Source organism: Mirounga leonina, unplaced genomic scaffold, assembly GCF_011800145.1.
Source record: "Mirounga leonina isolate KUSES-001 unplaced genomic scaffold, KU_Mleo_1.0 Mir_125, whole genome shotgun sequence".
In the NCBI taxonomy this organism is placed as follows: domain Eukaryota; kingdom Metazoa; phylum Chordata; class Mammalia; order Carnivora; family Phocidae; genus Mirounga; species Mirounga leonina.
In genome coordinates, this window is record NW_023270305.1 from 76,723,763 (window position 1) to 76,750,592 (window position 26,830).

A 26,830-nucleotide genomic window follows, 5' to 3' on the forward strand; every position below is an offset into this window, starting at 1 on the left:
AAATTGTCCAGGGACGTGGCCACTGACTGTCCTTCCTATGGCTACATGAATTCATTTCTGATCAGACCCTAGTTATGAGAGGAGAAGTTAAATGTTATATTAGAAGCAAATCCCGTTGGGGATTTGGAGCGTGGAGGGGATGATGGCCACAAGATAATTAACATCTCTAATATATGTCCTAACAAATCCAAACAGAACACTGGCTTTGTATTTGCTTTGGTTTTCTTCCTGCTAATAAATGCCTCGTCCCTGGGCTAAAGTAAATCCATCACCTTTGTTACTGTGATTTTCTCCTTCTCCCTGATTCCTCTGGTCCTACAGTCGTTAGGTGTGTGACCCTCCCTTTCAGGCTCTCTCTGGCATAGGTCCTTGTGATTCTGTGACACACTTCACACTTTCTCTTCCCTCGGCCACCATCTGCCTCCCGGAGCTCAGAATGAAGGTGCTCCTTTCTCACTGCTTGCTGGGGAAAGCCAACTGCATCACAGGGAGAGCGAATCCTATGGCAGAATGGTAAACACTGACCACGGGAAGGTATAAAGAGCGAGAAACCAGCTGAAGAAAAGCAATCTAGCTGAGTTCAGAGCAGATCTTAGGTAGGAAGGGCCCCTAAAGGTAATGTGGCTTCATGGCCATTTTGTAAATGCAGGTGACCAGCTCGAGGTCGGTTGGGACAACTTGGCTTAGTTTTCCTCCACCACCCCACAGTGCCCAGTTCCTGTGTCCTCCGTGTTGGGGCAGGCCTGGTTCGGCGCTGGCCCTTCTGCCGTCTCACCGGGCCTCCCTTTAGTGTCTTCTAAGTGTGCACACGTTACGGGGCGCACAGAGGGGCCCATTTGGCCTGCGAACACCTACGGACTTCACCAGGTCCCTGGTTTCTGAAAGGCTTTTTCTATCAGAGTAGTTTGGGGGGCGGGGTGCAGTTCCGAATCCAGACTATGGAGTCTTTCAAAATCTTACAAAACACAGCACCGCCAAAGGCATCTTTAAGCGCAGCGCCCGGAATGAAGGAAATTCCAAAGGCCACTTGAGAAGCCAAGGCAGGAGCAGGGCCCCGCGCCCGGGAGCGAGCGGGATGGGGAGGAAGGGCGGCGTTAGCGCGGAGGGGAAAGGGGGGACAGCGAGCAGTGCGCGAGCCAGGCCGGCCCGAGGGGAAGGCAGGAGAGAAACCTGAGCTGGGCCCGGGTAGTCCATCTCCCCATCCCTTCCCCTGACCCCGGCGTCGCGCGCGTCCGTGGCCTTGGAGCCGAGGGGCGGCGGTCGGGGTGAGGGGGGTGCAGGGGGCGCGGGGCTCGGTGGCGCTCCGAGCGGCCGCTTGGCCCGCGGCCCTCTGGCTCGGCGCCCGGCCTGCCGGTCCCGCCCCGGCTGGGATGTAGGGAGCGCCGGCCTGCCTGCGCCCCTATCCCCCCTCGCCCAGTCCTCTCGCGCGGCGGCTCGCGGTGCGCGCGTCTCCCTCCTGCCCTCCCGCTGCAGCCATGGCCGCCTCCTCCGCGCGGCCCACCGTCCTGGCCCTGACCGCGCTGGCGCTGCTCCTGCTGCTGTGCCTGGGCCCAGGTAAGTGGGGCGACGGCAGGGCGCGGGGACGGAGATCTGTGATGGAGTGAGGGCAGAGGGACCCAACCCGAGCCCGGGCAAGTACCAAGGGGTGGTAGGGGTCTTGGGTTTTGCACTTGCACAAGTGGGAGTGGCGTGCTTGGGTCCGCAGGCAGAGTACTAGGGTCAAGGGCAGGGTCTCAGCCCTGCGTGGCCACCTTGGGGAAGAATGAGGGCCAAGGTCCGAAGAAGGGGCAAGAAGTGTTTTGGACCTAATACAAGGGGCAAGGGGGTAACGGGAGCTATCAGCGGTGGGGGCCCTCCAGGACTGAGGGAAGCCCCAAAGCTTCATTATGGAGATGCCCTTCCAGGCAATTCCCTAACCAACTGAGTCAGGTTCCGGGCCTGCCAGACTGTGCCCAGGCCTCACATCCCAGATGGGGGAAATGCTCTTAAAGGAGAAATACTTAACCTTCTGTGCTTCGTGGAGCCCTCAGGCAATCGGTTGAAAATTCCAGGTTTGTTCCCTATAAAATGAGCATATTCATACACATCCCCAAAATGAAGTAGTTTGGAGGGGGTGCAGGCATCTGAACCCTGGAGGTCCACAGACCCCACCTGATGGTTTTGTCCTGACCCTACTACCTTCCACTTGTAGGATCCTTTAGGGTTCACTAGTGGCCTCAGGCCTGCATGAGCACATTTGAGAGGCATATGGTGATCCCAGATCTCCTGCTAAGGGCGGGGAGGCTTGAATCGCCTGCCCAAGACCAGGAGACTGGTACTCTTACCCCTACAAAGTAGATGGCTAATGACCATGGAAGACACCCTTGATTGCTTTGCTTATTCAAAACAGGTATGGAAAAGCAAACTCTTGGTGAAAGGGAGGGAGGAAGCCTGCCCTAGGAGCCCTGAGGCCAAAGCCCCAGGTCGCCAGAACAGCGGGGGACCTGTTCCAGTGGGGAGAATTGCTCTCCTTCTAAGTTACAACCACAGGAGGGGCTAATAAACTACATGATTGATCTACCTTTCCTACTTTGTTCCTCCCATTTTCAGAAGCACATCTGAATAAAAGGAGTGAGCACCTGCTATAAGCCATTCCTTTTCAGATTTGCATTTTATTTCATTCGTACCAAGAACGAGGTGAAAGGTGCCAGTTAAAATATTATCATCATTGAGCTGGAATGTGAAAGTTCTTATGACATAAAATGAAAATCTTTATACATCAAGTCCCACAGCTGGCTCCTTCGACACCCAAAAACATTTAATGGAGAAAATGATCATTGCTCCTTCTTGAGCAGTTTATTAATAGTTAGCCCCTTCAAAGGAGGGCATCTTGCAATTCTGCATCTGCTGGGAGATCTAATGGCAGGTTTAATAAATTCAGGAGTGCCTATTATCAACCTAGAAGTAGTGACTGATGATATTGGGGTAAAAAACAAATCCATACCAGAGGAAAAAAAATTCACAGCTATTCATTTGTTCATTTTTTTCTTCAAACAAATTTAGTGTGGTGTCTGATCACATGTATTAATATTTATTTATACTTCAGTGTGTAGTAATTGGCACAGTGGCAACATCAATAATTCATAATTTAGGATTTTTCTGTGCCTTTCCGTTGTACAGCCGAGATCTGGCAAGGCTTTCATTTCTTAGAACAGTAGTGACATATTTTCTGCTAGAAATTGCAACAAGATTGCAAATGCCTGAATCCAAAGTCTATTTCAACATCAGGCCATATTTCATTCATTTATTGTTAAGTGCTTTTACAGAGGCAAACAGATGGAGGGACGATACTTAATTCTGTGTGTGCCACGCTGTTGTTAGAGATGGACCAGTGTTAAAATATTAATGAATGCTAATATTTGTGCCATGGAAAGTGTCTGTCTGCTTTGGCAAATATGTTCATAGATTTCTTTATTGACCCTTAAGATTCGATGGGAAGTACAGCTTTAAGTGTAGTCCCACTCCACTCCAATTAAATAATCCTCTCAACAGGAGCCCCATCAGGTGCTTATCTCTGCTTATTTACTCTTGATGGGGAACTTCTTGAGGTGACTCACCCCATCTTTGGAGTGGCTGCCAAGGTGTTGGAAACCTTAGTTTATGCCCTAATCTATGGCCCAGGGGTGTTTCTGGAAACCATTTGCTGACTCATTTTTTTTCAAATTGTATTCCACTGTATCAGTTAATATAGTTTAAAATGTATGTATTATAAATATCCATAATCAAATCATTTGAAGTCTTGGTAAATTTTTAACAAATTTTGTACATTTTTAGTGAAAGTTACTAGTAATGCTTTAATGAGAAGTGCGATGTATTTTTATTTTTAATCCCTGTGCTGTTTTGGAGTTGAGAGGGTTGTTGGTAATAAACGTATGATGTACCAAAAAAAAAAAAAAAATTTCTGATTCCTAGAGATTCTTCCCAACCATGCTTCCCGGCTGATGTACCTACTCTAAAGGCAGTTGGGTAGTGCTCAATTCAGATGCCTACAGAGAGCAAATAGGTGAAATGGCTCTTTATGGACCATGGGGCGTGCTGAGTGACTTGGGCCCAGAGGCATTCAAATTCAAAATTTTGTAAACAGTGGGTATGCTCTTCAAACATGTCTGCAGGTAAAGCTCAGCTGTGGGCAGCCAATTTGTGACCTTTGGCCACAAGTGTGGTTTTTTCCCCCAAGTACATAGTATATTCTTTAAGCAGGGGGCAGTTCTTAATCTTATCTGGGTCCCAAACCCTTTTGAAAGTCTGGCAAAAACTATGGCTCCTATTCCCAGAAAACTGTACCTTTGCAGATGCGAACACAGGCCTTGGGGTCTGTCCATGGATGGGAAGGTTAAGGACCTGCCGTAAAGGTGGACACCAGCCCCTCCATCTTGGGGCCAGACCAGCTCCTTATACCTGAACATGCTCTGGAGGCCGGGCTTTTCTCCCAGGAGCTATGGATATCCCTTCACGGAACAAGCCTTGTCCCTACACGTAGCACCTAAGGTTAGCAGAAGTGTCTGCCGGTCCTCACACGTGCTCACCAGGAAGAGGAGGGTGTCCTACCAGGCCAGGCATGTTATTTTCTATTCAAATGTTTAGGCTGCTTAGAAATACTTTCAGAACTGAATAAAAATCACAGCAACTGGTACCAATATGGCCTAGTTGCAAGAAGAGCCAGACGAGCTACAAAACTGGGCTGGATTTTTAAAGAGCTAAGGTGCATTCCTTGGTTTGTGGCAGCGTAACTTGTCGGCGCCTGCCCACCTCTGTTTTCACATGGCCACCTTCTCTGTACCCTCTCCCTCTCCTCCAAAGATCCCAGCCATCAGATTCAGAGCCCACCTTACATCCACTATGATATCACCTCCTTCACAGTTAACTGAGATTCTTGATTACGTCTGCAAATGCCCTCTTGTCAAACAAGTTCACATTCAGAGGTTCTGGGTGGATATGAATTTGGGGGGAACACTATTCCACTTACTATACCATGAAAAGGGAAAGTTTGCAGGAAGGTACACATGCCGGGTGGCCGGGCCTCATAATAAGACACAAGGGGCTGAAAGAACAATGTCATTTCTCCTAGGTATTGCTCCAATCCTAATGCCCCTGGTCAGCCACGGTAATTGTCACCGTCTGAGCCATGAGCAGCCTGAATTGTTTTTCCTGCATGACAGGGAACGTGGCAAACAGCAAAACTGTGAAACCGCCAGGTTACCAGATCGAGATGGGGGCACGCGGGGATTTTTTTCCAACTCTGATTCTTGCGCTTGAGAAATTAAAGGGGGCGGTGCAACTCTGACACGATTTCTATGTCCATTCCATTAGGTGGCATAAGTGGGAACAAACTCAAGCTGCTACTTCAAAAGCGGGAAGGTGAGGATACCCTGCATGGGGAAGGGCGGCATTCTTAACGGATCACAGGGAAAGGCGATGTTGAGTGTGCTCCCTGGGGTCTTGTGTTTGGAACATCGGAAGCGTTTACTCCTTGAAAGGTTGGCAGATCTGAAGGGCTTACTCTGTGGGTATGTGTGTGGCATTTTATTAGGTAAATATTATTGCCGGTAAATGTCTGAAGATTGTTTTTCTGAAAGCTGTCAGTGTGGACCCCAAAATAAAAGAAACAGTGTTACTGTGTTAATTTAATGCTGTGTATTTTAGAACCATGATACCCTTCGGAGCACATATCTAAATTTAGAGCATATCCGTTAGAGCACATAAAACGTCCGTTAGTGAGGTAGACTCGGACTAGTACCGTTGTGGTACTCTGTATCCAGTTAGCCCTTGGGGGCAGGGTGGAACAGAAAAAACTGGTTTGTGACTAACACCTGTTGTGAGAAAATACTCCTATGATGAATGTGGTAGCCAGCAGCAAAATGTTGTAGAAACAGAACAGGCTGGGAGCCACACACATCCTGGGCCCGCCACAATCAGGTAGATCTGTTGCACCAATCATGTTGTCTTGTGAAGGCCATCTTCCCTTGGAACTGTCATCTTTGCCTGTAAAATGAAGGAGTTGTTTATCTCTTGGAAATGAGGAGTGTGGCCACATTTCTGATGTAGACCTTTGATCCCTTATTCTTCCCTCCCTGCCCACCCCCCCATCCAGTTGAAAGGGGATTCTGGCCAGCTCAGTCTGCTCCCTGACCTTGTGGAGCTCCCTAGTGCTATTCACATGCTTCCCAGTCAGTCCTCCAGAGATCCCCCAGATGCTGGGCACTTGGGTACCCTCGCAGGGGCAGGGGGCTCCTGAGGGAGCTCCCAGCATCTTTCTCAGCGTTTCTAGCCCCTCACCAGGCCCTGGCCAATCCCCGATCTCTGTGCCGGGCAGCCCGCTCCTCCAGGACACCCGGGGTGATGGAAGTTCTCAAAGGGCCAGCCTGTCAGAGGTGGGAGAGAGCAGACCACCAAGATAATCACGAGTCCTGATGTACATTCTCAGCTTTTAAGCCTAGAAACACATATTGAGCACCTACTATGTACAAAAGAGTAGTAACAGGCCCTGAGAGAGACACAGATGAACAGGAAGTGAGGAAACACATCCACCGCTATTTATCCATGTGACCCAAGGAACACACCGAACACTTCACTCCCATCATCCTTTGCGGCCTTCATAACAAGGGACTGCCAGTCCAGTTTTATAGATGAGGGGGCCGAGAGCAGGGGCAGACGCAGGGACACAGCTGCTTCCCCTGAGCACAGCCCGCAGAAGTGGTAGCTTTTAAACAGTTGAGACCACAATGGGAAGACATTGTTAAAGAAGCCGAGTGTTAAAGCAAGGGCCAGTACCTGTCAGGACTCGGTTGAATCGTCGATGATGTGTGAGGCCCGCAGAGGGTGGCCCAAGGTGGCCCGGTCTGCTCCGGCTCTCCAGGGTGTGAGTTGCTATACTGCTGAGCTGGGCCTGGGCTCATTGTTCCAGCACTTTTTCCCTCGTGGTCTCCTAAACAAGCCCAGCACTCTCTGGCTTGCACATGCAAGGAACATACACTTGTGTGGCCTTAGACATCCAGTTGCTTCCTAAATGCTTAAGGGGTATGCCACCAGGCTCTGTCTGAGGCCTGGGGTCTAGGCCTGGTGAGTCGCTGCTGAGGACGGGCTACATCTTGTTTCTCCCCTGTGCCCTAGAAGTTGGGGGCTAACCTGCGCCCCTTGATATGGCTGCACCCAGATGGACAGCTTACTACCGAGGGGCATGGAGACTGATGACAGGCGGTTGTATTTTATCACATGTGATGTAAGAGTAAAAATCAAAGCCATGTTAGGCAGGGTGAGCTTGGGGTGCAGGATATATACTAGTGATTCGCCCTGATAAGAAAAGAACTCATGCTTTGTGCTTTGGGGGGTGGGGAATTGATCCTTTTAGCACCTGCTCCGGCTAAGACTAAAGTAGCAGTGGATGAGAGCAAGGCCAAAGAATTCTTGAACAGCCTGAGGCGCCAGAAGCGGCAGCTGTGGGACCGGACTCGGCCGGAGGTCCAGCAATGGTACCAGCAGTTCCTCTACATGGGTTTCGACGAAGCGGTGGGTAGTTCCTCCCGCCGGAGGCCTGGCTCCCCCCACAGTGGTGTGGTGGGGGCAGAGGCTTGGCTCGGGGAAACAGGGCACAGAAAATTAGCCTTCGGAATTCACTCCAAAAAGGATGAGCCCCATGATAGGCCAAGTGCTACCCAGGCATTGGATAACATCTCCATCGGGATACAGGGACATCAGCTGGAATTTTTCATCAGACCACATGCAAATGGGAATCTCTCCCAACATGACTGGGAAGCAGAATACCAGAGAAAATGGCCGGGGCTTAAATTCATCCCAGAATCCCATGTAACTTATCTGCACAGTTTTGCCTGGGTGTCTTTAAAATAACTCACAATGGGGGCATGTGGGTGGCTCAGTCGGTTAAGTGTCTGCCTTCAGCTTAGGTCATGATCCCAGGGTCCTGGTATCGAGTCCCGCATCGGGCTGTCTGCTCAGCGGGGAACCTGCTTCTCCTCTCCCTCTGCCTGCCGCTCTGCCTACTTATTCTCTCTCTCAAATAAATAAATAAATAAAATCTTAAGAAAAAAAAACCTGACAACCTATCCAAAACACATTTGCGGCTTTACCTCCCCAAAATGTCAGAAACAACAAGATTGAAGCAAAGACCCGTGAGGATAATGGGAAGAGACGAAAAGTGACTTTTTAAAGAGAGATGGGTCTTTGCAGATGTTTTCAGGAAAATCTGGCAATGCATTTTCAGGTAAAGATGGTTCCATTCCATTCATGTGTCCAGGCAGGGAGTTGAGTGGATGTATTCACTAAGTCAAGGAAAAAGAATGTTTACAATCACAGACTGTAGCTGGGGGCAGAGTTAAGGTCTCAGATTCCCATGCATAGACACAAGTGTACAGAGTGACCAGCAGGGCAGCGCAAGCAGGAGTGCTATATTGGAGGCTTGGCAGCAACCTGGAGAACGCTCAGCCTGCCACCCCAGCCAGAAGGGGGACAGGGACAGATGAAGGGCAGTATCTCCAAGAGGGGGCAGCTGGAGAAGTACTTCTCCAAATGGCCCAAGATTTATACTGTGCGTAGAGGATGTATAAGACATCGCAATAGATGAAGAACAAAAACTCTTTAGAAGCCTCATTTTTAATGGCTGCATAAAATGCAGTCGTGTGGTTGGATTATAATTTCCTTCCCATTCCCAACCATTGGATATATTGGTTATTCCCTAATTATCTTTTTGCTACTTAAGTAAAATTTTTTTTCCTGTGCAAAAAGCTAAACACATACATCCAGACTCTGCCAGGTAGGATTCTAAGCACTTGTATGAATTAACTTACTTACAGTTGCAACAACCCAAACGACAGGTACTGTGATTTGCATCTTTGTATGTAGTTTGTTCCATACTTGGTATTGCATTCTTCCCAGGCGAGTTGCGGAGGCAAAAGGTAGAATCACTTGCGGGTCTTTGGGCACTGTCAGATTGCACAATCCCAGAAGTCCCGTGTGAGAGCACCAGTTTTCTGGCATCTTCAGCATCACCTCGAATTCTCACTGAAAATTAAAAAAAACAAAAAAGTACTTGCTTGAACATGAAAATGGTATGTCCTTGTAGTAATTTGCATTTCTTTGATGCAGTCCATGAAAATGGGTATTAAGAGTCTAATGTGGAGAAATGGCTAAAATAATGACTGGTGACAAAACCAGAATAAAGGTGAGGATCCATAAGATTATAACTAAATATTCACAGAAAAGAGACGTCTGGCTGACTCAGTCAGTTAAGGGTCTGCCTTCAGCTCAGGTCATGATCCCAGAGTCCTGGGATCTAGTCCCGTATTGGGCTCCCTGCTCAGTGGGGAGCCTGCTTCTCCCTCTCCCTCTGCCCCTGCTTGTGCTCTCTCTGTCAAATAAATAAATAAAAATTAAAAAAAAAATAAATATTCCCAGAAGAGACTAGAAGGAAATACATCAAAATGTCAGTTGTGGTTGTCTCTGGCAGTGGAGTTATGATGCCCCTTTTTCTCTGTCCCACTCCCACGTATCGATTTGTAAAGTATGAGTCTGTGTTATTTCTGTACTCACAAAACATTTCTTTAATTTCTTGAAAACCTTGATGTTTCAAGGTCTGAGGTTTGCCAAAACTTCAAACACGATTATAAAATGCAAAAAACCAAGGAGAAAAATGATTTCACGATGGGAAAAGCTGCGGTGTTGTGGGGAAAGCAAACATTCTCACTTTCATGGCAGAGGCGGAGGACAGGCTGAGCAGATGCCAGAGCCCCTGGGGCTCAGCAAACAGAGGAGGGGCCGAGTGGTGCTCACCAGCATGGTACAGGCTGACCCACTGCTCACCCGAAGTGGGTGGCCACAGAGAACACCATCATGGGCGAGGTTGGGCCTTCCAGCCTCAGGGAGTGCTCAAATACCCACGTTCACTGGCAGTCTTATTAAATAGATTCCTGCGACCCAACCACCGGAAAATTCCATCCAGGCAGCATGGAGGGGTGCCTGAGAACTTGCACTTTTAGCATCCTTAGAGATTTGGATGCGGGGGTGCACTGGCCACACTTTGAGAAAAATTGGACCCAAACTTTTAGATACCCTGCAACCCCCCTAGGTCATCCCTCTCTTGTCCCCGCCTTTTTGGCCTCACACCAAACCTCTCCCCAAGTTGTCAGCATCAACACATGCGAGCGCCCATCCACATTCATCTTGCACTTTCACTACTGACAAAGAATTAGTCTTTCCTTTAAAAGACGCATCGATAGCAAAGACCAGTTACCCCAGCTGTAAACTTGAAAGTCCTTCTATTCTTCTCACTCCTTCAGTTCTTCCCCTCCCTTTTATTCCTGCTAACTGCAACTGTCTCTTTTCATGTGTCTCTCAGCAACTGTAGGCTTCGTGAAGGCAGGGAATCTGTCCTACTTGCTTGGGGTGGCCCTTCAGTGCCCGGCACAGGGCTGACAGGCTGGGCCCATGGAATCAGCATTTGTGGAATGAGTAAGTGCAGCCGTGCAAGTTCTAGTCAAACCACGGGTATAAAAGGGTCACCATTGCAAGTCCCTGTGGCTCTACCAGGGTGGTGGTTGATTTCATTTATCAAGCATCTACTCTGTGCACTAGGGCCAGGCACAGGACAGGACAAAGAGAGAAGGCAGTCTGTAAGATGTGTGCAGTGCCTGGGTGTCAGGCCAAGCTATCGCTATCTTTGGGAGATGCCCATTTTATTTCCCAAAAAAGAGAAAAATGTTTGAGTGTCGGGTATATTGAGAACTCATAGGGCAGAAGTTTTCAAGGGCTTCATGTGTACTCTTTTGGGGACAATGGCTTTTATCAGTACTCTTTAGCTGGCTGTGTTGACCTCTGAGCACAGAATACCATCATGACAGGCGATTCTTGGGAAGAGTTGTTAATCACTGAAGAAAAGCCATCACAGAGAAAAGCCAGGGATAAGATGTGGTCGAGGGGGAGTGTGTGTCCTTAAATCCGTTCTCTATTTTTCTCTTTTTCTCCAGAAATTTGAAGATGACATCACTTACTGGCTAAACCGAGGTCGGAATGGGCACGACTACTATGATTACTATCAGCGTCACTATGACGAGGACACAGCAATTGGTCCCCAGAGTCCCCACAGCTTCAGGCATGGAGCCAGCGTCAACTACGATGACTACTGATCATCACTCCGCGCTCCGTGCACCAGCACCGGAAGTGACCCCTTCACTGCCTCGCACCATGTGGCTTCTGCTGGGCTTGACTTCCGCAGATCTTTTCTACCCCCTTTCTGTGACCAAAGCAAAGATCAATGCCTTTTGATATTTCATGCAAGAACCTAACAATGCATTCCATTAAAAAATAGAAATAAAAGCATTTTGTTAAAAAACAAAAGTCTCAGGATTTCATTTGGGTGGAAAGTAAGCTGGCCACAATTTTCATTCCCTGGATTTTCTCAAAGTTGAAGCCTCCTCTGAGACGCAGCTCTCTGTCACTGGTACCCTGCCTGGAATCCTAGCCACCCCCCCAGGGCAGACCATGGGACTGAGCAGGGGTCTGCAGTTTGTTAAAATTCTGCCCACTCGAAATGCAGGAGAGGAAACCAGCAAGAGAATCTGGTCAAAAATTATTTAAGGTTGCAGACACGGTTTGGAGTATTCTAATCACTGCATAGGTGTTTGAGACCTTCTGGGCTCCAGGCCCTGAGTGAGAACTGGGCCATTTTAATATGATCATGCAGGGAATGAAGGGTAATAGGAAAAGAGCTAAAGTTTGTGTGAATTCAAGGCCTCACTTGTCTTAAAAAAAGTAAAGCTTCACCAATGAATTCAAGAAATATTTAAGAATATACTTCACGGGGGCACCTGGGTGGCTCAGTTGTTAAGCGTCTGCCTTCGGCTCAGGTCATGATCCCAGGACCCTGGGATTGAGCCCCGCATGGGGCTCCCTGCTCAGCAGGAAGCCTGCTTCTCCCTCTCCTACTCCCCCTACTTGTGTTCCCTCTCTCGCTGTGTCTCTGTCAAATAAATAAAATATTTTTTAAAAAAAGAATATACTTCATGTAGTATTTAAACAACCTGAGGGGATGAAAGAGAAAAGTGGTGTGGGGGTGGGGAGAGGGAGGGAGGGAGGGATGGGAGGGAGGGGAGGGGCGGTGGGCTCCTGAGGTGTTTTTACTGGAGGGAGTCTGGTCACAGCCTGTGTGATGCCCACAGAGCTGCGGGGGAGGGCAGGGAGCACTCAAAATGGCTCTTACACTTTTGTGGGTCACAGACCCCTCTGACAGTCTAATGGAAGCTTTTTGTTCTTTCTCCAAAAAAATGATAGTTTTGTATATAGTCCCTGAAACACATCTCCATTCACAAATCATGGGTAATTAAAAAAAAAAAAAAAGCCAGCTTAGTCGCAAGTACTGACTCCAGGAGACTGGTGTTTATGGACACTCATCACATCTGCATAGGAAGGTAATTTTGTTTCTTCCTTTGACATCCTTACAATTTTTTAAAATTTTCGTAAAATATTCATAGCATAAAATTTACCATTTTTGGGGCGCCTGGGTGGCTCAGGCGTTGGGCATCTGCCTTCGGCTCAGGTCATGATGCCGGGGTCCTGGGATCGAGCCCCACAACCGGCTCCATGCTCTGCGGGAAGCCTGCTTCTCCCTCTCCCACTTCCCCTGCTTGTGTTCCCTCTCTCGCTGTGTCTCTGTCAGATAAATAAATTAAAAAAAAATTTACCATTTTTACCATTTTTAGGTGTATAGTTCAGTGGCATTGAGTACGTTCACATTATTGTGCAACCATCACCACCACCCATCTCCAGAGCTTTGTCATCTTCCCTAACTGAAACTCTGTCCCCATGAAACATGACACCCCCCTCCCCCTCCCCCAGCTCCTGGTAGCCCCCATTCTCCTTTCAGTCTCTATGAATAGGACTACTCCCTGGTACCTCATTTAAGTGAAATAATACAGTATTTTTCTGTGTCTGGCTTATTTCACTTAGCATGATGTCCTCAAGATTCATCCATGTTGTAGCCTGTTTCGGAATCTCCCTCCTATTTAAGGATGAAATATATTCCAGTGTATGCTTATACCCCATTTTATTTATCCATTCATCTGTCAATGGACACTTGGGTCACTCCCCCCGTTGGTCTATTGTGCATAATGCTATGGACATGGCTGTGCACATAGCTCTTCATGCCCCTGCTTCCAATTCTTTTGGGTATATGCCCCAGAAGTGGAATTATTGGATCATATGGTAATTGTTTAATTTTTTGATGAACTGCCATGCATGTTTTTCACAGTGGCTGTCCAATTTTACATTCTCACCCTTTAAATGTGTTTCTTTTTCTTGTCTACTATGAGGCTGGCTCAAACCCCAACACAATTAAAAATGAAGGAGGGAGGGGTGACAGAGAGGACATCATAGCTTCATTCCCAATCTTGCCATGTTTCTCCATATAGTACGTTTGCTGGATGATTTTTGTAGATGTCTTTTATCAAATTAAGGAAATTTATCAAATTAAGGAAATGGATTTTTCTATTCATCGTGCTGGCTTAAAAAACATGCTAAGATAATTTTTAAATGTTATGTCTGGATGTCAAATTCTATTTTCCTAATCTGTTGAGATGATACAATTTTTCCTTGTTAATCTGTTAATTAATGTGAGTTCTATTAATAAAATTCTAATATCAATGAATTGAATCCCTGGAGTGAAACTTAACTTGATCATGATTTCTTTTTATTTATTGTTGGATCTGGTTGGATATGTGTTCTCAATTCTCATATACATGTTCATGAGAAGGTTGGTTTTAATGTTTTTTCTGGTTGTTTTTGTCGGTTTAGATATCAGAGTTATTCTGGCCTCTAAACTGAGCTGTTTTCTTTTCTATTCTGTGTAGGAATGGAATGATCTGTTTCCTGAATGTTTGGTAGCAGTCAGATAAGGCCATCTGAATGCGGTGTTTTCTCTGTGGTAAAATTGTTTCCTATTGATAGCATTTCTTTTACAGGTACAGGATTATTCTGACTTTGTGTTTCTCCTTGGATCTTTCTAGGTAGTCATCCATTATATCAAAATTTTAAAATATTGAGAATTGTTCTTAATATCCTCTTACTGCTTTTCTCTGTAACATCTGTGGTTTTATTTATTTTTTCATTCCATTCCACTTGTGCCTTTTTTTAAAAAATGCATCATCTTTTCAAACATGAAAATTTTGCTTTGTTGATCTGTTCTTTTGTATGTTTTTCTATTTCATGAATTTCTTTTCTCTTAATTTCCTTCCTTCTACATCTGTGGGTCTTTGATTTATATTAGATCTTAGCTCTATTTTGAGCCTTAATTTTTTTTTTGAAGGCATTTAATATTGTTTCCTTCCAAAAACGGTATCCCATGAGTTTGATGTGAAAAGTTAAGATGATGAAATCATCTCATTTCAATTGTATTTTCTCCTCTGACCCTTAAGTTGATTACAAGTGTTATTAAGTTTCCAAGTGAATGGATTTTTCTAATTATTGCATTGGCTTTGTTTTCTAACTTAATTACATTGTGGTAAAAAAAACATTTTTTAAAATAAATAATTAAAAAAAAAAAAACTACTATAGTCAGACCCTGGTCCTTTGAACTATACTGAGGTCAGTTCTATGTGCCAGTGCATCAGGCCCAGCAAATGTTCCATGTGTGCTTGAAAGGACTGTGTCTTTTCCAGACATCAGATGCAGTCAAATCCATTAGTTAGTTTAATCTTGATTTTTCTATTTTCTTACTGGGTTTTTTTGGTCTGTTTGATCTACTAATTACTGCCAAATGTATTAAAATCTATGATGATGATGGATTTGACAAGCTTTTCCTTTAATTCTGTCAGTCTGGCTTCATATGAGGCTATACACAAATTTACATGGTATACACACATTTAGAATCAATGCATCCTCCTGGTGAAGGGAATCATTGATCATTATGCAGCAAATTTCTTATTTCTAATAATGTGTTTTGCCTGAATTCTCCTTTGATATTAATAGAACTATATTTGCCCCCCTTTGGTTACTAACTGCCTGGTATATATTTTCCATAGTTTGGCCTTTGTTCTGTGTGCTTTATATGAGTCTTTTGTAAAGACTACACAGCTGAAATTTATTTTGTTTTTAAAACATGGTGTAACTATTAATGACTTAATGGGAGAATTTCGTCCACTTACACTTATTGTGATTAGCCATTTCATTTTATTTCTAACATCACATTTGGAACTTTTAAAAAAAGATTTTATTTATTTATTTATTTATTTATTTATTTATTTGCACAAGCAGGGGGAGAAGCAGAGTGAGAGGGAGAGAGAGAATCTCAAGCAGACTCCGTGCTGAGGGCAGAGCCTGACTCAGGGCTCCATCTCATGACCCTGAGATCCTGACCCAAGCCAAAATCAAGAGACAAAGGCTTAACTGACTGAGCCACCCAGGTGCCCCGTATTTTGAACTTTTGACTCATTCCATTTCACCTGTTCCTGTCCTCCTGTTCCTCTTTTCTTGCCTTCCTTTGGACAGCTTTGTTTTCCTTGGCTTATTCTTTTCCCTTTACTTCTTTTGAAGGTATACATTTGGTCTATTCCATTAGTGTTTGCTCTTTTTAATGCCTATTTGATGACATGACAGGCACTCTATAACCATGGTCTTCTGGACAATACAAGGACCTTGCAAAACTTACCCTCTAGTCTCCTCTTCCAACTTCTAAGCAGTTGTAACTTGGCATTTTAAATCTAGCCTGCTTTATTTTCCCCACAGATTATCTTTGTTTTATATACAGTCATTAGATTGTTTAGATTGTCGCATAGTTATCTTGATTCACTATTTCTCTTTGCAGCTCAGACCACACACCTGCAGTCATTTTCCTTCAATTGGAATTACATCCTTCAGAATCCATTTTTTTTTAAAGATTTTATTTATTTATTTGACAGAGAGCGAGAGAGCACAAGCAGGGGGAACAGTAGAGGGAGAAGCAGGCTCCCCGCCAAGCAGGGAGCCCTAGGCGGGGGATTGATCCCAGGCCCCTGGGATCATGACCTGAGCCGAAGGCAGATGCTTAACCATCTGAACTACCCAGGTGCCCCCAGAATCCATTTAGTGAGCGTCATTTGGTGGTAAACTCTCAGGTTTGACACTTTCCATTGTTTCACTTGGTACAGAATTTTTGGTTATTTATTCAGCACTTTGAGGATATGATTCTGCCTTATGGTTTTCACTGTTAATGTTAAGAGTTTTGCTATTCATTTATCACTTCTCTGTGCATGACACTGTCCCTCCAGCTGTCTTTTATAACCTACATGTCTGCTATCTCCTACAGCTAGGTCTTTCTGTGTTTATGTTGCTTGGGGTTTGTTGGGCTTCTTAATCTGAGGGTCAGTGTCTTTCAACAAATTTGGAAAATTTTCCCCATTACTTCTTTGAATGTTGCTTCCTCCCCATTCTATTAGCTCTTCCCAAAATGTTATTCAAGTATATAAACTTGAATTATATTTTCCCTTTCTCAAATATATGTTATGTCTCCTGTTATCTGCTCAGATTTTCAATTTTCTCTTTTATTTCTTTAAATGTATTAAACTTAAAAATTTTTTTTTCCTCCAGTATCTGAAGAAGTCTTTGTAGATCTGTTACCACCTGCCTTCCATTCATTGTTTTTCACTCATAACACCGTCTCCTTGATTCCATGTAATGTCTAATTCCTGTTCGTTTTCTTTAGAGCTTTATTTGGTTGAGAAATATTTGATGCCTGACTTAAGCTGAATTCTCCCAGATGTCACTTGAATCTCCCTTTATCAGTGCCTTGGGTGCAGGGGCAGGAGGAGGAGGAGTCTTACCAAACCGGGACCACTGTAGATTAAATTCTCCACTTGTGGATTTATAGACCACATAGGGACACCTTGCAGTTAAGATTCTCATGGGTGCTCTCTTCACACCCACCCCAAGCCCCTACTCAGCTGTTTGAAAGAAAGCATCCTCACTGCTCCCTTCAGTGTGATGGGTTTATTTATTTATCCATCTAGGTGGATTCCTTACTTTTGTATCATTTAAGAGATCATCTAGAGGATTTTTTAAAAATTATATTCAGGGGCGCCTGGGTGGCTCAGTTGTTAGGCATCTGCCTTCGGCTCAGGTCATGATCCCAGGGTCCTGGGATCAAGCCCCGCATCGGGCTCCCTGCTCAGCGGGAAGCCTGCTTCTCCCTCTCCCACTCCCCCTGCTCATGTTCTTTCTCTCGCTAAGTCTCTTTCAAATAAATAAATAAATAAATAAATAAAATCTTTTTTAAAAATTATATTCAGCATTTTATTTGCCTTCATTGGAGATTTACTCAGGTTATCTATCCTGACATACTACTAGAAACAGAATTCCTATTTGGTCATTTACTTAAAATCAGACATTCTTCACTTTTTTTGTGTGTCTAGGAATCTCTCTGAAGCATAATGCTTTTTAATACATAAATATATAGGATTACAAATGAAACCAATTATACTGAAAAAATTACCAACATTTTAAAAGACACATTTGTGATATAGTGGTAAATGTTCTTCCTCATGCTATAAGTAGCAAGATCTAGTGACAGGTAGACAATCACGGTAATTTCCAAGTAGTGAAAGTATTTTGAGATATTCATAACAAGTATAATGTGATGCCATATCTGATTTGTATGCATGACAAAACACCAGGTAAGAGCTAAGACTATTGCAGTTTGTTGTCTATATTTATAATTCAAGAAAAGGCTAAATTTGAGTTAGGGGGTAGTAAAAACAAATAGCATAAGATTTTTCCCCATTCAAGTTCATGAAAATCTTTATTAAAGGGGTTTCCAGTCCAATTCCTGTAGTATATCCAGAGTGAAAGTTCCCCACTGTGTTTAGGTTAAAGGGGAAAATACCTGACGAGTCCTAGGAGGTGTGGCCCTGCCTCTTCCTTTAGCCTCCTCCTGTCCTCGCTCCCTCTTGCTCTGTGATTCAGTCACTCCAGCCATTCAATCCCTTTAGCGTGTCATCTACTCTTTCTGGAAGGTTCCGTCTCCCTCTTTTGCCTGGTTAACTCCCAGACTTCCTTCAGTGTTCAGTGTTGTCTTTCCCCCTCCCCAGTCCTCTCAGGCCAGCTTCCTCACACAGGCTCTGCTGTAGTGTTGTGATGCAGCACTTCCCTAGAGAAAATCAGCACCCGGACCATTATCTGACAAACCTCTTTTTCCCTCCTGGACTGTAAACTCCAGGACAGAGAGCATGACTATCTCTTGTTCACCACTGAATCCCCGGAACCTCGCACAGAGCCCATCAGAAGAAGTGCTCTTCAGTATGGGTTGGATGGAGCCTGACTGCATTTGGGAAGGGAAATTTGATCCACTCTCATTTTTGAGGAAAATGGCCGGAAGGATTGCATGAGAGACACCTCCTAAGTTACAAAGTGAGTTAGGAACAGAACAGAAACTATAACCCAGAATTGGTGGTCCTTCCCATACCAGATGATCTCTCTCCTTCCTCCCCAGGACAAGTACCACTTACCTTAGCTTATTCATGTCCCCACCCTTATTTCCCCCATGGCAGTGTCCACTTCCTCCCTCCAAAGTGTGCCTCATGGGCCTATACTTTCCTGAACCTGTACTCAGACCGGAAATAGTGAACTTTTTCCTCACCTAACCACTGCACTGACAGCCTCTGAGCAGAAGCTCGCGTGACCAAGGCTGAGAACTTAAAGCCACGCTGGGTGGAAAGCTTGCCCAAGCTTGGTCAGAGGCCCCTGGCCAAGTGCTTTCCACATCATCCCACCTAATTCTCCCAGTGTTCCTTTTTAAATCAAGAAATACTGTCATTTTTCTGGATCAGAATTACACTCCAGGACTTTATAAACCAAAAGCTTCAACAAAGGGCAAAAAAATGCCACTGTAAAAAGATGAAAAGAATGGAAATGGAAGGACGGCACGTGCCTAGACATTGTTCTCCCCCTCTTCCTCTGCCCATCTTTTTCAAGACCCAGTAGACAGCATCTGCGGGGAGGATGACTAGGAATCTATGCTGGGGATGGGATACCTGGAGTGACCAGACTGCTCATTTTCAAACATCTGAAATGCTGTTAAGAGAAAAGTCTTTGTCTTGTTCTTGGAAAGCCCCAAGGGCACAACCAGAACCCAATTTTAGCTCAAACTTCCAAACATAAAATGGGTTGCTTCACAAAGTTAAGTGTTTCCAGCAGGGTGCGTGAACATTTTGTGAAGGCTGTTTATTGAAAATTCTGCTTTTGAAGATTAAAGATTCTTAAAGCTTGAGATCATGGGATACCCGGTGGTGATTCTTGTACAACAGCGACTCACTTCTCCATCCCTGCTGAGCCCTTGTGAAGAGATCTAGCATCTGATTCTTCTGAAACTGACTAAACTTTTTTCTCTCATAAGACTAATAGTGTATATACATAAGGAGCATAGGCAAGACTAGACAATGGTAGAAATTATTAGAACCAAGAGAAATACATGCCATTCAGGCTACAGACCACTAAATAAATGTTCAAGGAGTCTTGTTACTAATTTTCCAGTAGTTTGTGATCTACCCTGCTTCTACATCATATTGTAGCAATTGGGAAAGAAGGTAAATATATCCAGGAAATCTGGATTTATAAGAGCTTTGTCTTTTCCCTGGAAGTTCATTTCTTTTCTTGTAAATAAATACCTAGTCTACCTAACATAAAACAACCTGGGGAGAGGGCAGAGAAAAACACCAAGAGGTGCCACTGCTGTGACCATCAGCATTAAACAGAGGCTGAGAAGCAATGGAAAAGGCAGATGTACTAGTTCTGAACAAAATGTGTGGAGTAGAGTCTGTTACAAAGGATGTGTGTGCGTATTGGATGTAATTCATGGCTAGTTTGTTGTTGTTGTTTTTAATTGAGCTCTGTCATCCTATTCTTTTCTGATTTCCACTTCCTTTTCCTTTTTTGCTGAGAAACAAATTTTGTGAAAACAAACCAGGAAATGTGAAATAGAACACAGTAAATAGGCATCCAATATCAAAGAAGCCCAAATGCTGATAGGAACGCTGACGGAGGGTCCTTACTGCGCTGACAACAGATGAATTTCACCTCCTGCCACTTGATCTGTGAAAGTAGGAATGATGATTTTGATTAATTGTCCATCCACGACCTTTCCAGCTGGCCAGCTGACTCAGACACGGTTCTGTTGTGGGAAGTATAAACACAATTATCATCATTTCCTCCTCACATATGTATATTATATCACTGCAACCTCACTATCACCTTTAAGGTAGGAAAATCAGGTGTTACCACCTTCACCTATACCTTTTTTTGTGTGTATCTTCAACAAGTTTTATTTCATTAATACTTGATTAATGAAATGCCAGTTTTAGCTCCTGATTTTATTTAATCCTTTTCAATGCCTACTAAATTTTCCTTGATTTAAAAGTAATCTTTCAAATTCAAGTTTTGTCAGAAAGATAGCACACGGCATCAAGCATAGACCATGATATAGCTGGAATACTTAACATGATTGGATTTTTGGCATCATGTGATCATGGTTTTTTGTTTTGTTTTTTTGCCCTTTATGGTGAATTTATTGATCAGGGTTTTCAAATACTGTACCAGCCCTGTATCCCTGAGTAAGTTCCACTTGGTCATGATGCATAGGTTGTTGGTTTTTTTTTTTAAGATTTTATTTATTTGACAGAGAGAGACACAGTGAGAGAGGGAACACAAGTAGGGGGAGTGGGAGAAGGAGAAGCAGGCTTCCCATGGAGCAGGAAGCCCGATGTGGGGCTCGATCCCAGGACCTTGAGATCCTGACCTGAGCCGAAGGCAGACGCTTAACAACTGAGCCACCCAGGCGCCCCAATGCATAGGTATTTTTATATATTGTTGTTGAATTCAATTTACTAACATTTTATTTAAAGTTTTTGCACCTAAAAATATAAAAAATTTGCACCTATATTCATGAGGGATCTTGGTCTGTGGTTCTTTTTTTGTACTGTCTTTGCCTGGCTCTGATGTCAAAGTAATACTGCTTCATAAAATAAATTGGGAAGTATTCCTTTCCTCTTCTAGTTTTTGGAAGAGATTGTGTAGAATTGATGTGAATTCTTTTTTAAATATTTGGTAGAATTCTCCAGTGAATCCTTCTGGGCCTGGAGGTTTTTCAGGAGGCCATTACGGATTCTATCTTATATGACTACTCAAATTATGCATTTCATATTGGGTAAGTTGTGTCCGTTTGTGTTTTTCCAGGATTGGTCTATTTCATCTAAGTTGTCAAATTTATATACAAAGCTGTACCTACTATTCCCTTATATTCTCTTGATGTCTCCAAATTGGTGTCATTGGCCACTTACATTTAATGTAATTATCATGTTAAGGCTTGAATCTGCCTTTTTACTTTTTGTTTTCTGGCTTGTTGTGTTTTTGTTTCCCCACCTTCCTATGGGTCACATTTTTCTTTTTTTTTTTTTTTTACAATTCTGTTGGCTCACTGGGTTATGTCTCTCTGTATAGGTCTTTCAGTGGTCACTCTAGATATTACATTATATATACATGTGACCTCTCAAAATCTACTGAAGTCAACTTTTACCAGTTTGAGTGTAATATGGAAACTTTGTACCCTCCAGCATTTATAGACAGTTGCCTTATTTCCTTTAAATTAATTGAAAACCACAAGTGTTATAATTTTTGCTTCAACCATCAAACAATTTAGAAAACTTAAGAGAAAGAAAACCTATTACATTTACCTATATTTTTGCTCTTTCCATGTTCTTTCTTCCTGATATCCCAAGGTTCCATCTTTTATCATTTCCTTTTTGTTTAAATAATTTTAGTCATGATTGTAGGATGGGTCTGCTGTGAAAACTTCTCGTAGTTTTCCTTCATGAGAGGAAGGAAGGCTTTCCCCTCCATTTCTGAAGGATATTCTCACTGGATATAGAATTCTGGACTGACAGTTTTCTTCCAGCACTCGGAAAATGTGCCACTTATTCATGGACTCTGCGGTTTCTGATGAGAAACTCATGGCCATTATAATTGTTTTGCCCCTAGAGGCAATGTGTCATTTCCCTTTGACTGCCTTTGAGATGGCTTTCCTTCGGCTTTAGTTTTCAGTTTTACCATTATGGATCTTGGCATGGATTTCTTTGGCTTTATCTTATTTGGGGTTCAACGTGCATTTTGAATCTGTTGGTTTATGTTGCTTTGGCAACTTTAGGAAATTGTCCATTCTTTTTCTTGGAATATTTTTTTCAGTTCCACCTCCCTCTCCTCTCCTAGGACTCCAATGACATGACCAATTTTTTCATTATAGTTCCACACATCTTTTTTTCAGTCTACTTGTTCAGAACAGGTAATTTCTATTGTTCCATCTTCAAGTTCATGGAGTCTTCACTTTGTCCTCTCCATTCTGCTGTTGAATTCACCCACAGAGCTTTTTATTTTGGTTATTTTCTTTTTCACTTCTAAAAATTCCATTGAATTCTTTATAACTCCTCTTTGCTGAGATCTTCTATTTTTCATGTTTCAAGCATGTTTATAATTGCTCACTTAAGTATTTTTTATGATACCTGCTTTAAAATATTTGTCAGGTGGGGATGAGAAAGGTACAGCATCAGTAATATAGTCAATGGTATTGAAGCAGCTTCTATTGAGTGGTGACCAATGGTAGCTACACTTGTGAGCATAGTGTAATGTACAGAATTGCCAAATCACTATGTTATACACCTCAAACTATGGAACACTGTGTTTCAACTACAATCCAATACAAAAAATTGAAAATAATTTGTCAGATAATCCTAACATCTGTTGTCATCTCTTAATTCCATTTGAGATCTTCTTGGTTCTTGGTGTGAGGGGATTTTTCACACCTTGGTGTGACGTGAAACCTGGTTGAACATTCTAAGATAAAACGCTGGGCCTTGGCAGGCCTTCTCTGACACCACTCCTGTGAGTGAGAGGGAGCACTGCTCTTGATTGCCTGGTGGGGGTAGAAGTCCAAGCTCCTCACTGATGACAATCAGGCTGGAAGAAGGGCACCCCATTACTGTTGCACAAGTGGTCCCCAGTAGAGTTGCTTTGTAACTACTGATCAAAGTGCTCAAAGTCCTGACTCTCTACTAGAGCTCCTCAGACACCACCCCAGCAGGTAGCAAAAGGAGCACGTCAATACTGTTAGTAGGGGGTGGAAGTCCAGGACCCCCACATGGTCTGACATCATGGAGACGGAGTCATTGCCACCCGCCGGAGACGCAAGTCCCAGATCTGGCCGTCTAGTTCCTAGCTCCTGCGAGGCTTTCCCTGATACTACCAGAGAGGGGGTGGGGAGGAGGTTGAGGCATCTTGTTACATCCAGGCAAGGGGAACACTTCTGGCCCCACTTGGCCTTTGCTGGCAGGAATGGGGGATGGGCTGCGATTTTCTCACATGGTATTTGACTGGAGTAGACCCATCGTTTAAAAGTTAGTTCTGCCTTACTAGGCTGCCCCTTTCCTGGTACATTTGCTACAGTGAACAGGTTTCAGGTGCTCTGACTGTGCCCATTGGCATCTTTAGGTCGCTGGCTTCTCAAATCTGGGATACATGAGGCAAAAAGAAAATCCAAGGAAATCACCACTTGTATTAGCTTCCTCGGGCTGCCATAACAAAATACTGGAGACTGGGGGGCTTAAACAACAGAAACTTATTTTTTTACAGTCCCAGATGCTGAAAGTCCAAGATCAAGGTGTCAGCAGATTTGGTTTCTCATGAGGTCTCTCTCCTCGGCTTTCAGATGGCCACCTGCTTGCTGTGTCCTCACATGGTCTTCCCCGTGCGCATGCACACATACGTTGTCTGGATTTCCTCCATATAAGGACACTAGTCAGACTAGATTGGGGTCCACCCTAAAGACCTTTTTAACTTAATAACCTCTTTAAAGACCTTATCTCCAAATATACCGTACATTTTGAGGTCCAGGGGATTAGGAATTCAACATGTGAATTTTAGGTGGGACACAAGTCCACCCATTATGACACTAATGTATCCCTCCTCAGGTCCTGAGATACCTAGTCATCCACTTTTTTCTATCCACTTCCAAAGTCCTCCTACGTGTGTTTTACATATAATGTCCAGAATTTTAAATTGTACTTAGTGGGAAGAAAAGGCAAAGTCTGCCTACTCCATCTTCTTGGAAACAGAAGTCTCCTCCTTGCATTTTTCTTTATTTTTGTTTCTTTAAGGACTGGTCTACCACGGTTGGTAAGTGGCAGAGCCAGCTATTCTGACTCCTGCATCCTGGGTCTTTATACCACGTCACATTAGTTTCACTTCAAATAAAATGTATAAAAGATACAGACACACAAAATTTCAAAATATACACGAACAGCAAGACTTTTAACAAGCATTAAAGTTCTTGAACAAACCCTTTCACCAACATGGAAGGGGCTTGCAAGTCATCCCTCTGTCCTGCTAAAAAGCAGAACTGAAAAAACCAACATCTCTTCTTAGAGGCAACACAGTAGTGAGGTTGCCGAGCAAACTGCTGTCCCCCAAATTGAAGACTGACAGGCGAATACATAGGACTACCACTTACTGCAAGAGCAGGGCTGAAGGAGGAACATCTGAATTGTAACTGACAAACTGCTGGAGGCCCGTGTGGACAAGTCTTAAAAAATCCAGGGGGACCCCCAAAATTTGTGAGTTTTCTCTCTAGGAACTCAACCTGGTGTTCATAGGTAAAGAGGAGAGAAAAATTCCGTGCTCAGGAGAGAAAAAGGAACTGTTTTGAATTACAGCAGAGGACTCTGTTCTCCCTAACAAGACCTGCCCTCTCGGGAGGCACTAACCAGTCTAACCTGCTGGGGTTATATCAGAGCCCAACTGACCTGGGGAAAGGGAATCATGCCAGCCCTGCTAGATGTTTCCCACCTAAAAGGAGAAAAAAAAATAAGATTTTTGATAATAAAAGCCCTACTTTTCCTTCCCACAGCACAGCTGTAGATAAAAATGACCCTTGTTCCCCAATGTGCCTAGGGTACAAACAGGACACAGTCAAGAATTTTTAATACAGAGAAAACAGGTGGGTTAATCTTGGTAATGAGAACAAAGCCCTACTGGAGTCTTTGAAGCAGTGTGCATGCCCACCTCCGGATACTGTAGTAAGCGGTTCTCAGGGCAATGCAATTTTTCAATTCCCTAGCAAATGTAACAATTGACCACAGAGAAAGTCTAGGTAATACACACAAATCACCTTCATATACAAACTGAAACATTAAAACTCACAGGTCCTCTGCCCCAGGAAATCACTGAGGACCTCCCAGATTTCCCATAGTCTCTTATGAGGCCAAATTGTAACTCACTGTCATGGCCAGACCAGCATTTCACTCAATACAACTTCGAAATTGAGAATTGAGAATGAATGAAGTCAAGCTCCCAGTCGAACTGAGAACTATTAGAGGAACAGCCCATCCAGGGCCAGTGCCATGATCAAAGACTCCACCAGGGCTCATGGAGTAACCAGGCTGCTGCAAGAGTCTACTTGTTACTGAAGAGCACATAAGTGAAATCCAGCATGTTCTGATTCTGTAACGTGCACCTTGCTTGAGCTCATTCACGGTCATCGAAGGAAGAGCAATTATACCCCAGCAGTGAATCCCACATCAGGAGCCAATCCTGAAATGCAGGGGCACTGTCATCTAACCACCCACCTGCCCCTCTCCAGGCTCCCTCAATACCACTTTCCTCTTTCCCTGGGACAGTGACATGCTCAATCGAAAGCTTACATTATTTCCCTGGATGCATTATTACCCTTTTCCTTAGGGGGAATTAGACATGATCCCTCTTCCCCTTCTTCCTTGTTCCCTGAAAACTTTTATGGAAATCATAGGAATGAAAGTAAAAAAAATTCCAGAATTCTAGACGCGAGCAAATAATAAGGTTAGAGAATCCTGAACCCCAGGGCTTTTGGGTACCCCCAAACTGCTCTGTCCAACTTAGCTCTACAAAAGTTCCCTCCAGGTCTCTACTTGTTCTGCGATGTCTGGGGTCCAAACTTCTCAGCTCTGTTCACCTCTGCCCAGTAAATGGTGTATTGCACAGTTCAGGCCAAAATAATGACAATTAAAATAAGACCCTTCCGTGAATCCTCTCTTTCTCTTTCACACAATGTCTGATCTAGCAACAATCCCGAGCTCCAGAATCTTCTGGGGAATTTAGCATGACAAATAAAACAAAACCACAGCTTCCTTGGCCTGGCCTCAGTGATTCGATAGGAAAAACATGTCCAATTAAAAAAAAAAAAAAAACCCCAAGTGATTGTGAAGGGCAGGCGAGTCTGGCTTACCCTGGTTAATTATGGAAACAGGCACTCTGCTCCACTGCTTGAGCTCTCCTGGTGCCAGGTCAGCCTCTGTTGCTATCATGCAGAGCCAGCTGGCTTGGAAAATGTAGTTGCTTTAACTCCCTGTATTGTTCTCCCATTTAGTACAAAAGGAATACAAAAATCCTAACACCAGAGCTTGAAAGAATTCTTAATGAAAGCAAAAGCTCTCAAAGTTTTCACTCAACACACCTAGTTTACAGATTTTACAACAAATGGCACTTCTTTTTCTCCACCTGGTCGTTGCTGCCAGAGAAGGATACACAGTGATTCAAACCCTGGGTGAGATCGGAAAAGTCTCTCCACACAGCAGTTAATATTATATGCAGATTCAGCCCCAGGAGCAGAGCAATGTTTTTAATACCCACTCGTCAGGTTACATATACCAACCTGGATGTTTTCGGGTTTTTCCTTTAAATTCTACAGCATTTTTCTTAGCAATCCAACAACGCACCATGCAAAGCAGAGAGCCAACCTTTAAAA

The 26,830-nt window shown here is 44.0% G+C and overlaps 1 protein-coding gene across 2 annotated transcripts; it reads left to right on the top strand.

The window, feature by feature from the left end:
• The first annotated feature begins 1,368 nt into the window (after positions 1-1,368).
• Positions 1,369-11,385, top strand: ECRG4 (ECRG4 augurin precursor). 2 transcript variants are annotated; one of them, XM_035001895.1, is made up of 4 exons: positions 1,369-1,554; positions 5,350-5,397; positions 7,388-7,545; positions 11,016-11,385. In XM_035001895.1, the coding sequence occupies exons 1-4, from the start codon at positions 1,476-1,478 to the stop codon at positions 11,172-11,174; spliced, it is 444 nt and encodes a 147-aa protein (XP_034857786.1). In that variant the 5' UTR covers positions 1,369-1,475; the 3' UTR covers positions 11,175-11,385. The 2 variants fall into 2 exon arrangements, with proteins under 2 accessions (XP_034857786.1, XP_034857787.1); XM_035001896.1 differs by lacking the exon at positions 5,350-5,397.
• Positions 11,386-26,830: the final 15,445 nt, after the last annotated feature.